This window comes from Rhinoraja longicauda, chromosome 21 (genome assembly GCF_053455715.1).
Source record: "Rhinoraja longicauda isolate Sanriku21f chromosome 21, sRhiLon1.1, whole genome shotgun sequence".
NCBI lineage: Eukaryota > Metazoa > Chordata > Chondrichthyes > Rajiformes > Arhynchobatidae > Rhinoraja > Rhinoraja longicauda.
The window spans coordinates 27,964,528-27,981,281 of NC_135973.1; the positions used below are offsets into that span (position 1 = coordinate 27,964,528).

The window sequence follows — 16,754 nt, forward strand, 5'->3', positions numbered from 1 at the left end:
AAAAAAGCCTACTGTAGGCACAGCTAACTAATTCTGCAAACAATGGATTCAAGCTCTACAGTCTTACCACATCCGGTGGTAATGGGCAATTAACCCACAAAAAACTCGTCAATAATTGAGCATAACACTCAGGAAAAAGCAAGGTTCAAACTTTTTCATCCATCTTTGGTCCGAAACAAAAAATAGACACAGAAAACTGGAGTAAGTGGGTCAGACAGCATCTCTGGAGAATAGGAATGTGACGTTTCAGGTTGAGACCCTTCAGACCTAAAACATCACAGATTCCTTTTCTTCAGAGATGCTATCTGACTGGTTGAATAATCCAGCTATTTGTGTCTTATTTTCAGTTTAAACCAACATGTGCAGTTCCTTCCTACACATTTGGTCTGAAACAATTTTGTTGTGCACCCTCCTGAATCAGACTTAAGCCAATGTGATTTACCACAGATGAAATCCAGAATATATTAAGGGAAGATAGACACAAAAAGCTGGAGTAACTCGGCGGGACAGGCAGCATCTCTGGAGAGAAGGAATGGGTGACGTTTCGGGTCGAGACCCTTCAGACTATATAGTAAGGGATTGGACAAGAAAGGCAGTGGAGCTCTGAATAGCATCCTGACTCCCCCTCCGAGGTGTTCTTTTACGTCTCCCGTCCAGCCAAGGTGTTCTTTTACAATTCCATGCTGGCATCTATTCAAAGATTGTTTAGACATCTATGTCACAAAAGGGCAACTGCACAATTGCCATCCCTACAGCCTACATTCAATGATCGGGACAACCTAAATTGCAACAGGAAGTTAACAGTCACTGCTTTCTGGTCAGTTATTATTGAGCAACAATATCCTCCTTCTTGGTGAATGAATAAATAGAAAGTAAATATTTGTAATGTGAGAAAAAAGTTGCTGGCTCTCAAGTTTACTTTCCATACTCTTGCAAAAGCAATCTGCTGACAGCTGGCTGAACTACTAGTCAAGTTCTATTGTTGATGACTACAGTACTTGGACCTCTGATAATAGTTTGCAAAATTGCTAGTACATGAATCTCTTTCTGGGGGGGAAGTTGTGTAAATTGTTGCTTGGCATGGTGCCTGTTACTTTATCTTGCAGTTATGTTGTCATGAACTACAGTGCTGCAGCTGGTAGATTTTGAAGTGGAAATGGTTGAGAGCATGACGTTCCTTGGTGTTAAATTTTTCCAATGATCTGTTGTGGGCTGACCATGTTGATGTGAAAGCCAAGAAGGCACACCAACACCTCAACTTCTGAAGAGATTCGGCATGTCTCCAGTGACTTTTACAAACTTCTACAGATGCACCTTAGAAAACAAACAGTCGGATTGCATTTCAGCTCTGTTTGGGAACAACTCTGCCCAAGACCACAAGAAAATTGCAGAGCTTTGTAGATGCAACCCAATCCATCATAGAGACCTGATTTCCCACCATTGACTCCATCTACACCTTACATTACCTCAGAAAAGCTGCCAACATAATCAAAGACATGCCATCCCAGTCTTTCCTCCTCCCAACTCCCATCCAGTAGAAGTTATAACTCCTCTTCCTATTCCCATACTGACCTTCTCTGTCCTGGGCCTCTTCCATTGCCTGAGCTTCCATTTACCAAGCTCTTTCTTGCCTATCTCTTCCAGATTACTTTCCCCTCCTCCCTCCAATCAGTCTGAAAAAGGGTCCTGATCTGAAATCTCACCTCCACAAGTTCTCCAGAGATGCTGCCTGACCTTCGAGCCAGCACTGCATTCAATACGATCATGGCTGGTCATCCAAATCATTACCCCGTTCCGGCTTTTTCCCTTGATTCCCTGTAGAAAAGAACTGCAGATGCTGGTTTAAATCGAAGGTAGACACAAATGCTGGAGTAACTCAGCGGGTCGGGCAGCATCTCTGGAGAGGAGGAATGGGTGACGTTTCGGGCCGAGACCTTTCAGACTGATGTCAGGGGAGGGGGCGGGACAAAGATAGAATGTAGTCGGAGACAGGAGGACTGGTGGGAGAACTGGGAAGGGGGAGGGGATGGAAAGGGTAAGCAAGGGCTATCTGAAGTTAGAGAAGTCAATATTCATACCTCTTGGGTGTAAGCTACCCAAATGAAATATGAGGTGCTGTTCCTCCAATTTGCACTGGGCCTCACTCTGACAATGGAGGAGGCCCATGACAGAAAGGTCAGATTGGGAATGGGAGGGGGAGTTGAAGTTTACACCCCAGCGGTATGAACATTGACCTCTAACTTCAGATACATTCTATCTTTGTCCCACCCCCTCCCCTGGCATCAGTCTGAAGAAGTGTCTCGACCCGAAATTTCACCCATTCCTTCTCTCCAAAGATGCTGCCTGATCCCGCTGAGTTACTCCAGCATTTTGTGTCTCCCTTGATTCCCTTAGCCCTAAGTGCTCAATCTAATTCTCTTGAAAACATCCAGTGAATTGGCCTCCACTGCCTTCTGTGGCAGAGAATTCCACAGATTCACAACTCTCTGGGTGAAAATGTTTTTCCTCATCTCAGTCCTAAATAGCCTACCCCTTATTCTTAAACTGTGACCCCTGGTTCTGGACTCCCCCAACATCGGGAACATTTTTCCTGCATTTATCCTGTCCAATCCTCTAAATATTTTATATGTTTCTGTAAGATCCCCTCTCATTCTTCTAAATTCCAGTGAATACAAACCCAGTCGACCCATTCTTTCATCATATGTCAGTCCCGCCATCCTGGGAATTAACCTGGTGAATCTACGCTGCACCAGGTTAGCAATAATGTCCTTTCTCAAATTAGGGCACCAAAATTGCACACAATACTCTAGGTGCGGTCTCTCTCGGGCCCTGTACAACAGCAGTAGGACCTCCTTGCTCCTAAACTCAAATTCTCGCCCAATGAAGGCCAACATGCCATTAGCTTTCTTCACTGCCTGTTGTTCCTTCATGCTTACTTTCAGTGACTGATGTACAAGCACACTCAGGTCACGTTACACCTCCCCTTCTCCTAACCTGACACCATTTAGATAATAATCTGCCTTCCTGTTCTTGCCACCAAAGTGGATAACCTCACATTTATCCACATTATACTGCATCTGCCATGCATCCACCCACTCACCCAACCTATCCAAGTCACCCTGCAGCCTCATAGCATCCTCCTCGCAGCTCACACTGTCACCCAGCTTTGTGTCATCCCCAAATTTAGAGATGTTACATTTAATACCCTTGTCTAAATCGTTAATATATATTTTAAACAACTGGTGTCCCAACACCGAGCCTTGCGGCACCCCACTAGTGACCGCCTGCCATTCTGAACAGGACCCATTAATTCCTACACTTTGCTTCCTGTCTGCCAACCAGTTCTCTATCCATGTCAATACCCTAGCCCCAATACCATGTGCTCCAATTTTGTACACTAATCAATTGTGTGGGACCTTGTCAAAGGCTTTTTGATAATCCAGATACACCACATCCACTTGTCCAATACCCTTATCCAATCTTATGCAATCTACTAGTTACATCCTCCAAAAATTCCAAAGGATTAGTCAAGCATGATTTCTCCTTCATAAATCCATGCTGACTTTGACTGATCCCGCCACTGCTTTCCAAATGCGCTGTTATAACATCTTTAATAAACGACTCCAGCATCTTCCCCACTACCGATGTAAGGCTAACTGGTCTATAATTCCCCGTTATCTCTCTCCCTCCTTTCTTAAAAAGTGGAGTTACATTGGCTACCCTCCAGTCCACAGGAACTGATCCAGAGTCGAGAGAACATTGGAAAATGATCACCAATGCATCCACGATTTCTAGGGCCACCTTGATTACTCTGGGATACAGACCATTAGGCCCTGGGGATTTATCTGCCTTCAGTCCCAACAGTTTACCTAACACCATTTTCTGACTAATGTGGATTCCCTTCGATTTCTCCTCAGTCCCCTAGTATTTCCGGGAGATTGTTTGTGTCTTCCTTAGTGAAGACAGAACCAAAGTACTCGTTTAACTATTCTGCCTTTTCCTTGTTTCCCATTATAAATTCACCTTTCTCTGACTGTAAGGGACCTACATTCATCTTCACTGATCTTTTCCTTTTTACATACCTATAGAAACGTTTACAGTCAGTTTATATATTCTTGAACCCTCCTTATTTCATAATCCAAACACTACACTTGTAACAATTTGGTTGGTTCAACTATCTTTATACCATGTTCCTCCTGTTTTGCCCGCAGAATTTATTCATTTCTGGAAATGTGTGTTGTTCAATAAGGATGCATTAATGGAGAATAATTTAGTTTATTATTGTCATGTGTAGCAAGGTGGAGTGAAAAGTCAACGAATAGGCTATAAATGATTACAATCAAAAAGTCACCCACAGTGTATAGATACAGTATAAAGGGCATATCATTTAGTGCAAGGAAAATTCCAATTAAAGATAGCTCAAAGGTCTCCATTGAGGTAGCAGGGAGGTTAGGACCACACTTTAGTTGGTGAGAGAACGGTTCAGTTACCCGACAACAGCTGGGAAGAAACTGTCCCTAAATCTGGAGATACGCGTTTTGAAACTTCTGTATCTCTTGCCTGTTGGAAGAAAGGAGAAGCGGAAGTGACTATGGTGAGACTGGTCCTTGATTATGCTGGTGGCATTGCTGAGGCAATGTGAAGTGTAGTTGGAGTCAAGGAAGGGAGGTTTCTGTACGTGATAGTCTGGGCTACATCTTCAACTCTCTGCAAATTCTTGAGGTCTTGGATGGAGCTGTTCCCAAACCATGCTGCGATGCATCTCAATAAGATGCTTTCCATAATAGTTGGTATGGGGACATGCCAAATCTCCTAAGCCTTCTAAAGAAGTAGAGACATTGGTGTGCTTTATTGGCTATTGCTTCGATGTGGGTGGTCCAGGAAAATTGCTTGTGATATTTATTCCTAAGAACTTGAAGCTTTTCGCCATCTCTGCTTCGGCTCCATCAATGTATACCAGGGTGTGTGTACTGCTTCGCTTCCTGAAGTCAATTACTATCTCCTTTGTCTTGCTGACAGTGAGGGGAAGGTTGTGTTATGGCACCAGGTTACAAGGTTCTCAATTTCCTTCCTGCACTCTGTCTCATCATTATTTGATATCCGACCCGTTACAGTGGTATTGTCTGCGAACTTGTTGGTTGAGTTGGATTTGTATTTGGCTACACAGTCATGAGTGTATAAGGAGTACAGTAGGGGGCTGAGAACACAGAGGATGATTTGTTACACGTACTTATTGATTGTGGTCTGTTGGGCAGGAAGTCGCGGTTCCAGTTGCAGAGGGGAGTGCTGACTCCAAGTTCCACGAGATTGAAGATGAGCTTGGTTGGGATAATGATATTGAAAGCACAGCTGAAGTATGTGACTACGAGTCTGACGTAGGTGTCCTTCTTATCCAGGTGTTCCAGGGATGAGTGTAGGGCCAGAGAGATGGCATCAGCCATGGACCTGTTGTGGCGGTCGGAGAAATGCAGTGGATCAAGACTTCTTAGTAAGCTGGAGTTAATATGTGCCATAACCAGCCTCTCAAAGGCGTTGAGGCAGGAGATCTTGCTTTTCTTTGGCACCAGGGTGTTAGTGGTCATCTTGAAGCATGTGGCTATCTCAGAACGGAGTTGGGGGAGGTTAAAGATGTCAGCGAACACTCCCACTAGTTGGTCCACGCAGTTCCTAAGGAATTGGCCAACTGACTGTCCGGGCCAGTTGCTTTCCGTGGGTTCACCCTCAGGAAGGCCAATCCAACTTCTGCAGCAGTGACCCTGGGAAAAGGAGCACTCAAATCTGATGGGATGGATGTCATCTCCTTGTTGGCCTTCTGCCCAAAGCAAGCATTAGGTGCATTAAGTTTATCAGGGAGAGTTGCATTATCACCAGCAATGCTGCCTGGATTCACTTTGCAGCCATTTATAGTATTCAGGCCCTGCCACAGTCTGCGGGTGTCTGAATGATTATACTGGGACTCAAGTTTGTCCCGGTATTGTCTCTTGGCATTCCTGATGGCTTTGCAAAGATCGTAGCGAGCTTTCTTGCACCACTCGGGATCGTTTGACTTGCACGCAACGGTTTTGGCCTTCACCTAGGAAGGGACCTCACGGTTCATCCATGGTTTCCGTTTGGAAACACAATCGGATTCTCTTTGTCAGCACGCTCTCCTCTATGCACTTGCTGATGAAGTAAGTCACGGCAGTGGCACACTCATTCAGGTTGGCCGCAGATTCCCTGAATATGGACCATTCCACTGACTCAAAGCAGTCGCACGGATGTCATATGTTTCCGTAGACCAGCACTGAACAACTTTGTGTACCGGATCTTCCTCGTTCAGTTTTTGTTTGTTTGCAGGGAGAAAAAGCACAGCTAGATGATCAGTTTTCCCGAAATGTGTCCAGGGAATGGAACGGAAGGCATTTTTAATGGATGTGTAGCAGTGGTCAAAGATGTTCTGGCCCTTGGTGGCGAAAGAGACATGCTGATAGTATGGTGGTCACATGCTCTTGAGGCTGGCTTGATTGAAGTCCCCGGCTACAATGACCAAGGCTTCAGGGTGTTTTGTCTCAAGGCTACTTATAGCGGGGTCCAGTTCTTTTAGAGCACAGATAGAGTGTGTGCACAGAGTCTTTTACCCAGAGTAGGGGAATCAAGAACCAGAAGACATAGGTTTAAGGTGAGAGGGGAAAGAATTAATAGGAACCTGAGGGGAAACATTTTCACACAAAGGGTGATGGGTATATGGAAGGAGCTGCCAGAGGAGGTAGTTGAGGCAATCAATGGTTCAATGGTATTTTATTGTCAGGTGTATACAAGTATAGTGAAATTCATTTTTTGCATACAGTTCAGTGACATTCCTGCAGTACATTAGGCACAATCATAAGATAAAGACGACACAGAGTCTGTACACAAGAGTTGTCATGTATAAGGCTTGTACCCTTCAAGTCCAAAATTTTAAATGTTATAGTCTTAGCTTGGCAATAAAGTACTTGTTTTGACAGGTATATTAACAGCATTTACAAGACGCGTAGACAGATACATGGATAGGAAACGTTGAGAGGAATATGGGCCAAATGCCAGAAAAAAGAACTATCTAAGATGGGCTATTTTGGTCGGCATGGGTGAGTTGGGCCAAAGGGCCTGTTTCCATGCTGCACGACTCTGTGTCCTTTGTTTTCCTCCTTAAGCATATCAAAACCATCTTGTTGACGTGTAAACGTGTTGACGTGCCACATTCCAGGATTCCAGAGAAAAGCTAGTGTTTGCATGAGCAAGTTCTTTGGGATTTCCCTTTTGTTTTGAGATGTTCAATAAACTTGCCTTGGATCCTCACGGCACCTTGGAATGGAAGGTGTGGTCAGTTTTAGCTTGCGTAAAGCATTGTGCATTCCTTGATCGACATTTCTGAGTACAAATGTCAGTTTCATCGTCAGGATGGTAATTTCTGAAGAAAATTATCCACCAGCCGCCTTTGAAGCAATCCCAAAAAGATTAATTCTGTATGTCTATCCATAAATAGACACAACGTGCTGGAGTAACTCAGTGGGTCAGGCAGCATCTCTGGAGAAAAACAATGGGTGACGTTTAGGGTTGGGACACTTCTTCAGACTGGAAGAACTGACTGAACAAGACTGGCTTCAGACTGACCCAAAACATCACCCATTCTTTTTCTCCAGAGATACTGCCTGACCCACGAGGTTACTCCAGCACTTTGTGTCTGTCTTCTCTCTCCACAGATACTGTCTGAACTGCTGAGATTTTATTGCATTTTGTTTTTGCATTGGACTTCCTAACTGTTGCACCAATTTGACATTTGTAAGACTCCACATTGATTGATTACATTTATATTTTTGAAAGTTATGTCAAACTATTCTGCCTCGTAATATAAAAATAGAAAATGCCCAACACTTTGCAGGTCAGGCACATCTCAAGAAAAAGAAACGATTAACTTTGCAGTTTAAACACCCCTCATCTGAGCTGTTCTATGAAGGATCTTTAACCTGAAAGTTGAACTGTTTTTCTCTCCACAGTTTCAGCCTGACCTGTTGGGTAATCCCATCGCTTTCTGTTTTTGATTTCTGGTTTCCAGCATCTGCGGATTCTTTTTTTGGCTCTCCATATGACAATGTGTGATCCTTATGATTAGGAGGTCTCTTTCCTCTCTGAAGAATGCTTGTTTCCTCTCTGAAGAATGCTTGTTTCCTTCCAGTAATTCAGGATGCCGCCCTTCTGGAGGACTTGCTTTTCCTTGTTGATGTATCATATGTAAATTGGCTGAAAGAAACAAGACTTTAGGCATGTGACAGTGCTTGATTAGCATTTTGAATACACTATATTCACAGCAGTTAGTGCACCAGAAGAATTTCATAATGTCTGTCTTTACAACACGAAATTAAACTAATAATGTGTCACTTTTTTATAGAACTGGGCTAACTTGGCTTGTATAAAACAGACTGCTGGAGTAACTCAGTGGGTCAGGCAGCATCTCAGGGGGAAATGGATGGGCGATGTTTCAGGTTGGGACCCTTCTTCAATCTGAAGAAAGATCTCTATCCGAAACGTTACCTATCAATGTCCTGCAGAGATGCTGCCTGACCTGCTGAGTTATTCCAGCAATGGACACAAAGTGCTGGAGTAACTCAGTGGGTTAATTAAAGTGAGAAACTCACTTTGTGTCTATCTTAAACCAGCATCTGCAGTTATTTATTTCTAGTTATTACAGCGCTTTGAATTTTACTCAAGATTCTGGCATCTGTAGCAGTTTGTGTCTCTTTAACTTGGCTTGTTTCCTCATTGGTGTCATTGCCCTCAATATTGTCAATGCATTTCTGGAAATCTTAATTTTGCCACTGCGTGGCATCTCAATATAGTTGAAATTCTCACCTGTCAGAATATAAACTAATTGATTTGTCCCAGTTTTTGTAGATGCATTCAGCAAATTTCTCATTGTGATCAATACAAAGAAAATCAGGACTTTTCTGAGACTGCGAAGATGGAAGCAATTCCATCTTACCTCTGTAGGTGTAGTTGGCTCGGAGTTCATGGCCAAGCAATTCCATCTGTACCTCTAGGTGTAGTTGGCTCGGAGCTCATGGCCATACAGCCAAGTCTGATGGGCAGATATTGTGTTCTGAGTTTGTTGATTCAGGCCCATTGCCAATTCTTGCATAGATTTCTCTGTGGGATAACGTGGGTTGATAACAGATGAGCAGTGATAGCAGAGCTGAGCGACATGATCTGGAGGTTAGGTATTGAATGGAATGTTGGTGCCCTGTGGATTTTCGTTTGACACTGATTGCTATACGGAGTTTGGCGCATGCATTGAAAAAGCTGTTCATTCTCGTCAGTTAAAATGGGGATCAATGCAGTGTCATCTGTGACAAGCAAATCTCCAAAAGTAAGCTGGTGAATGTAACAAAACAAACCCTTGCAGTTGAAGGGCAGAGGACCTGCAGTAATTGCGGAGGGGAAGCGGAGAGAGGGAGCGACAGAGGAGGGAGCGGCAACAGGGAGTGCCGGAGAGGGGGTGACAGAGGAGGGAGCGGCAACAGGGAGTGCCGGAGAGGGGGTGGGGGGTGAGAGGGAGTGACAGAAGGAGGAAGGAGCACAGTGAATTACCACAGTGCACTGAGGAGCTAATGACAGACCAGTGTGGAATCGTACAGCATGGAAACAGGCCATTTGTCCCACCACGCCATTGCCAATCATTGCGTACTATCTGTATTAATCCAATCCTCCAGCAGTTATCTCATAGCTTTCTTTGTCTTCTCTATATTAACTTTATTAACTTTATTTATATGCTGTAACTGTAATTCTTTTTTGTGCACAATCCGCAGGCATTGCCACTTTCATTTCACTGCACATCATGTATGTGTATGTGACAAATAAACTTGGCTTGGCTTGACTAGGTGATTCATGCAGTCATCTAAACACTTAAATATTGTCAGCAACTCCCAGGTAGCATGTTCCAGGTAATCGCCCCTCTCTGGGTGACGAAGATCCTCATAAATCCCTTCTACATCTCTTGCCCCTTACCATATAACCGAGGCCCTCTAGTTTTTATCTACCTTTTGATATGGGGAAAGGTTTGTTGGAGTCTTTACTTTAGACTAGCGATACAGCACAGAAACTGGCTCTTTGGCCCAACTAAGTCCACGCCGACCAGCAATCACCACGAGTGCTACCACTATCCCAGACACTAGGATCAATTTACAATTTTACTAAAGCCAATTAACCTACAAATGTGTACATCCTTGGAGTGTGGAAAACGGAATACCCGGAGAAAACCCAAGCGGTTACAGGGAGAACGTACAAACGCACCCATGGTCCGGATGGAACACGGCTGTCTGGCGCAAAAGGCAGCAGACCCTTGTGTGCTGCAGCAACAGCTGCTCTACCACTATGCCATTGTGCTGCCAATCTATAGTCTGAATAGGGTCCTGACCTGAAACATTGCCTATTCACTTCCTCCACAGATACATGTCTGACCCAATGAGCTCCTCCATCACTTTGTCTTTTGCTCAAGATTCCAGAATCTGCAGTTTCTTATGTAATTTTATTTACTTCATTCATATCCCTTCATAACCTCTACTGCAGAGAAAAACAGACCTAATCTCACCAGTCCCTCTTCATAACTGAAATATTCCATCCCGGGCAACATCCTCTGCACCCTTTCAAACGCTATCATCTAATTAATGTGTTTATTGGATAAAGCAGATTTTAAAATGTGCATTTTCCCTTTCGAAGGTGTTTATTTCACAAAATGCTGGAGTAACTCAGCAGGTCAGGCAGCATCTCAGGAGAGAAGGAATGGGTGACGTTTCGGGTCGAGACCCTTCTTCAGACTGATGTCAGGGGGACGGGACAAAGGAAGGATATAGGTGGAGACAGGAAGATAGAGGGAGAACTGGGAAGGGGGAGGGGAAGAGAGGGACAGAGGAACTATCTAAAGTTGGAGAAGTCAATGTTTATACTGCTGGGCTGCAAGCTGCCCAAGCGAAATATGAGGTGCTGTTCCTCCAATTTCCGGTGGGCCTCGCTATGGCACTGGAAGAGGCCCATGACAGAAAGGTCAGACTGGGAGTGTGAGGGGGAGTTGAAGTGCTCAGCCACTGGGAGATCAGGTTGGTTAAGGCGGACTGAGCAAAGGTGTTGAGCGAAACGATCGCCGAGCCTGCGTTTGGGTTCGCCGATGTAAAGAAGTTGACATCTAGAACAGCGGATACAATAGATGAGGTTGGAGGAGGTGCAGGTGAACCTCTGTCTCACCTGGAAAGACTGTTTATTTCCCTTTTCTCCTTTTTGCTCGTCCTTGGGTTTTTTTTGCTTCTGGCAAAGTTGGTTCAAAATTTAATGCTGTTTGATTTCTTGTAATTCAGTTATGTAGCTACATAGCCCTTTTAAATTGTGATTTAAATCAAGTACTGATCTGATTAATTTTTATTTTTTTGCAGTCGGGCAAAAGATGTGGTCAAAATGGCTCCACCTCCTGTTCGTTTTTTCTCCCGCAACTCTTCTGTGATTGACCTGTACATGGGGCAACTAGACCAGATGGAGAGACATTGCCGCATATCTGAAGTATCTGTGATCCTGTTCTATGCCCCGTGGTGCGGCGAGTCCATTTCTGTCAGGGAAGAAATTGATCAGGTTGCCGACAAGCTTCAAGAACAAGTGAGACTCTCTCTTCTTGACCTTTTCATTCTTGTTGCATTTTCTTTGCACCTCCATTGCAATAAACTCATGGGATGTGGGCAGCACTAGCAAGAGCAGCATTTAATTCCCATCTTCCAAAATCCCTTGAAGTGGTGATTGGCCTGCAATTACTGCAGTTCATTAGTTTAGTTTAGAGATACAGCACAGAAACAGGCCCTTTAGCCCACCAAATCTGCGCTGACCAGTGATCCCTGTACACTGACGCTATCCAGTCATCCCTGTACACTGATGCTATCCAGTCATCCCTGTACACTGCGCTGACCAGTGATCTCTGTACACTGACGCTATCCAGTCATCCCTGTACACTGACGCTATCCAGTGATCCCTGTACACTGCGCTGACCAGTGATCTCTGTACACTGACGCTATCCAGTGATCCCTGTACACTGACACTATCCAGTGATCCCTGTACACTGACGCTATCCAGTGATCCCTGTACACTGACGCTATCCAGTCATCCCTGTACACTGCGCTGACCAGTGATCCCTGTACACTGACGCTATCCAGTGATCCCTGTACACTGACGCTATCCAGTGATCTCTGTACACTGACGCTATCCAGTGATCCCTGTACACTGCGTTGACCAGTGATCCCTGTACACTGCGCTGACCAGTGATCCCTGTACACTGACGTTATCCAGTGATCCCTGTACACTGACGCTATCCAGTGATCCCTGTACACTGTGCTGACCAGTGATCCCTGTACACTGCGTTGACCAGTGATCCCTGTACACTGACGCTATCCAGTGATCCCTGTACACTGACGTTATCCAGCGATCTCTGTACACTGACGCTATCCAGCGATCTCTGTACACTGACGCTATCCAGTAATCCCTGTACACTGACACCAGGAACAATTTACAATTTTTACCCAAGCCAAATAACCTGCAAGCCCTTGTGTGGTTATTATTATAATAGTTTGGTTAACGTGATGGTTTGCTGGGTCATTTCCATAGATAGGTAAGAGTCAACGGCATTGATGTAGGATATAGTGTCACCATTAATAATAATAATAATAATAATATTCATTTATTGTCATTGCAACGAGTACAACGAAATTAAAAAATAGCCAATCCTGACGGTGCGTACAAACATATATGCAATAAATGCAAAAACAAATAAATACATAAATACAATTAAATACAATTATATTAAGTACAAGATTTTTTAACGGTGTTGCCTAGTGCAAAGGTAGTGTTCAGTTCTCGTATGGCCCTGGGGTAAAAACTGTTCTTAAGTCTGTTTGTTCGGGATTTGATCGACCTGAAACGTCAACCAGAGGGCAGATGAACAAACAGACGGTGGCCGGGGTGGGATGGATCTTTTATTATTTTGCCTGCTCTACTGAGGCAGCGTAGGCTGAACAGGTGCTCCAGGGAGGGCAGTGAGCAGCCGATGATCTTCTGGGCCGTCGTGATGACCCTCTGAAGGGCCTTCCTGTCCTTTTCTGAGCAGCTGGCATACCATGTGGTTATACAGTATGCCAGCACACTCTCGATGGAGCAGCGATAGAAGGACAACATGAGCTTCTCCTGCAGGTTGGTTTTCCTGAGGATCCTCAGGAAGTGGAGTCTCTGCTGTGCCTTCTTTACTGTGGTGATGGTGTTGGTAGACCAGGTAAGATCCTCTGCGATGTGCGTACCCAGGAACCTGAAAGCTGGTACCCTTTCCACACAGACCCCATTGATGTAGAGTGGGTCGTAGTCTACACTGGTTTTTCTAAAGTCAATTATAAGTTCCTTTGTTTTGGAGGAGTTCAGGACCAGATTGTTCACTGAACACCATGCTGCCAGCTTTTGGATTTCATCCCTATAGGCTGTCTCATCTCCTTCTGAGATGAGTCCAACCACAGTCGTGTCATCCGCGAACTTGATGATGGTGTTGGTGGGATGGGTGGGGGCGCAGTCGTGAGTGTAGAGGGAGTAAAGGATGGGGCTCAACACACAGCCCTGTGGTGAGCCGGTGCTCAGTGTAATGGTGGAGGAGAGGTGAGGGCCTATTTTGACGGTCTGGGGGCGGTTGGTCAGGAAGTCCTTGATCCATTGGCAGATGGTTTGGGAAAATCCAAGGTCGGAAAGTTTGGTGACCAGTCTGCTCGGGATGACCGTGTTAAAGGCAGAGCTGAATTGTGGAATTTAAAGAAGTTAAAGTAGTAAACTCTGGTGGTTTCATGTTCACTATTACTGATAATTCTTCTGATTTAAGATGATTTTTTAAAATTAACAAAATAAGTTCACCTTTGAAAAATACCTTTTTGCAAATTCTCTGTTTTATTATGTACCATTGGTGCTGTTTCCTTGCATGTCTTTTCTTTAGGAACGCTCTCTTGTCTGCAATATCTGTACGTTACCAGTTTAGTAAGCACATTAAAACACGTATCTTCACTTCTAATGCTTGGATGCTTGCTCATCCTTTATAATTACTTCACTGTTGGCTGCCTTGCCTTTTATCTGTGAAGGTCATAAACTCTTCACCTCTGTCTTTTCTTGAGATACACTTTAAAATCCGAAATAGCGAATTAACCTACAAAGTTGTACTTTTTTGGAGCTTGGGAGCACTCGGGGAAACCCCACGCAGTCACAGGGAGAAAAATCACCAACCTAAATACATTGAATTCTCCAATTCTCGTTAACTATGTACTCCTCCCCCCACCCCTTTCCCGTGCCCAACATGGACGCACAATTCTCAACTCTTCAATTCCTTTTATCTCACTCCTGTCTTCATCTCTGGCCTTTATCCAACCGTCAGCCTGTCAAAAATCCCGTCACAAAGGTCCTGTGCCCTGTTGCTCCTCCCTTCCGGCTTTCTTTTCCAGTCTGAAGAGTCCCGACCAGAAACATCACCTATACATGTTCTCCTGAGATGCTGCCTGACCCGCTGAGTTACTCCAGCACTTGTGTCTTCTGCTTGAATACAGTAAACCCTCGTTTTAACGGACCTCTTTATAACGGATTTTGTATATGGCGGACGGACCTGCCAAAGCCACCCCCAGTTCACACCGCCTCCCCTGCCACTTACAGGCCGCGCCTGCTGCTGCAAGCATCTACCCGTGCCTGCAATCAGGCCATCCACGGGCCACGATTGTTGATTGCGTCAATCCTCGCCTCTCCCCTGGCTGCCAGCAGGCCGGGGCCATCAACTCGCCTGGATTCCAGGCCCAATTCTGGACCGAGCAGCTGGACAAGGGTCTTGACCTGAAATATCACCTATCTAAGTTCCCAAGAGATGCTGCCTGACCTTCTGAGTTACTCGACTACTTTGTGTCCTTGTGTGCATAAATCATCAGTTGCAGTTGTCTGTTTCTACTACTTATACCTATATAATACCTTACTCGGGTATAGTGGACAGTCACCAATAACCACCCCACCCTCCTCCCCGATCCATTATAATGAGAGCTTACTATATTTTTTTCTATGGCTTTGGTAGCTTTCCTGTGAAATGCCTTGAAATATTTCTATGGTTGAGGCACAATGCAAAAAGCTATTGATGGAAGGAAAGAATTACTCCAGCACTGTGTCTTTTTTTGTTGTTGTAAACCAGCATCTGCAGTTCCATATTTCTCCAGTCTGAAGTGATACTTAATTTTACTTTGAATAAGAATATATAATAAATATGTCTATAGTACTGACTCTTGACTCCTCGCTTAGCATGCTTACCTACTTGATAATGTGTATTAAATATTTCAGTCTTTGATGCCAGTCACAGTTGGAATGTACGTCTAAAAGCTGAAATCAGGTCTCTCCTATGTTTTTTTGGGTTTTTTTCTTGCCTCTGGTGGGTTGAAAAAATAACGTGCATTTGCATTAACACTGATGTAGAGAAATAGAGTGTGACAAGGGCCCTCCAGCTGATGATGTACAAGGACTCTGAGCTTGGGATAGGACTGATCTTGCTCTCTATTTCAGGTGCTGTTCCTAGCGGTGAACTGCTGGTGGCACCAAGGGAAGTGCAGGAAGCAGATGAACCTCTTTTATTATCCAGTGATTCATTTATACCAGAGGAGGTAAGAACCAACCAATCCACGTGCACAAATAACCAAATGATGAGAAGCCCACACCCAAAGAAAAACTGTCAATCATCAAAAGAATGGCAAACAGTCATTAATAAAGACCTGCAACCAAAGGGATTAACTTGAGGAAGAATGAATAAATAATGAAGGGGTAGGCCATTTAGAACGAAGATGAGGAAAAACGTTTTCAGTCAGAGAGTTGTGAATCTGTGGAATTCTCTGCCTCAAAAGGCAGTGGAGGCCAATTCTATGAATGCATTCAAGAGAGAGCTAGATTGAGCTCTTAAGGATAGCGGAGTCAGGGGGTATGGGGAGAAGGCAGGAACGGGGTACTGATTGAGAATGATCAGCCATGATCACATTGAATGGTGGTGCTGGCTCGAAGCGCCGAATGGCCTACTCCTGCACCTATTGTCTATTGTCTAATATATTTTTTTAGTCTAAAGAAAGGTCCCGACCTGAGATGTCACTTCTCATGATCTCCAGCGATGCTGCCTGACCCGTTGAGTTACTCCAGCACTTTTTTTGCAGAGCAGCTGCTGCAGTTCCTTTGTGTCTAAATTTTTACTTGTTCAGTTTTTGTTTTGTCTGAAAGTGGAAACCCATTCTCCTTTCAAAGAAGACAATGAGTGTATGAAGATGCAGTATATCAATCTTCTAAAATGGGGGAGAACGGAGGCAGAAAAGCCGCGGGTTTTGAAGGACTGTGTTCTGGTGCTGGGAACGGCTCCATCGGGTTCACTGTCCTTCAGGAAAGAAATGTGCTGTCCTGAGTTGCTGTGACCGATGCATGACTCTAGATCCATCAATGACTCTAGATGCATGACTCTAGATCCATCAACGACTCTAGATGCATGACTAGATGCATGACTCTAGATCCATCAATGACTCTAGATGCATGACTCTAGATGCATGACTCTAGATGCATGACTCTAGATCCATCAATGCATTGTCTTCAGACTACCAGGGTAGTGAGGGTAGAACGAGATCTCTGTATGCCATTGCCAGCACTGGAATAATTTTTTTTTAAATAATAATTTACTTGACAGATTA

General features: G+C 44.4%; 1 protein-coding gene across 1 annotated transcript in view; it reads left to right on the plus strand.

The window, feature by feature from the left end:
- Nucleotides 1–16,754, plus strand: part of txndc11 (thioredoxin domain containing 11) — a 62,479-nt gene that overhangs the window by 9,846 nt on the left and 35,879 nt on the right. Inside the window, exons 2-3 of the mRNA XM_078418180.1 lie at nt 11,436–11,652; nt 15,598–15,695. Of these exons, the coding sequence (XP_078274306.1) occupies nt 11,436–11,652; nt 15,598–15,695 (315 nt within the window). The remainder of the gene's footprint in view (nt 1–11,435; nt 11,653–15,597; nt 15,696–16,754) is intronic.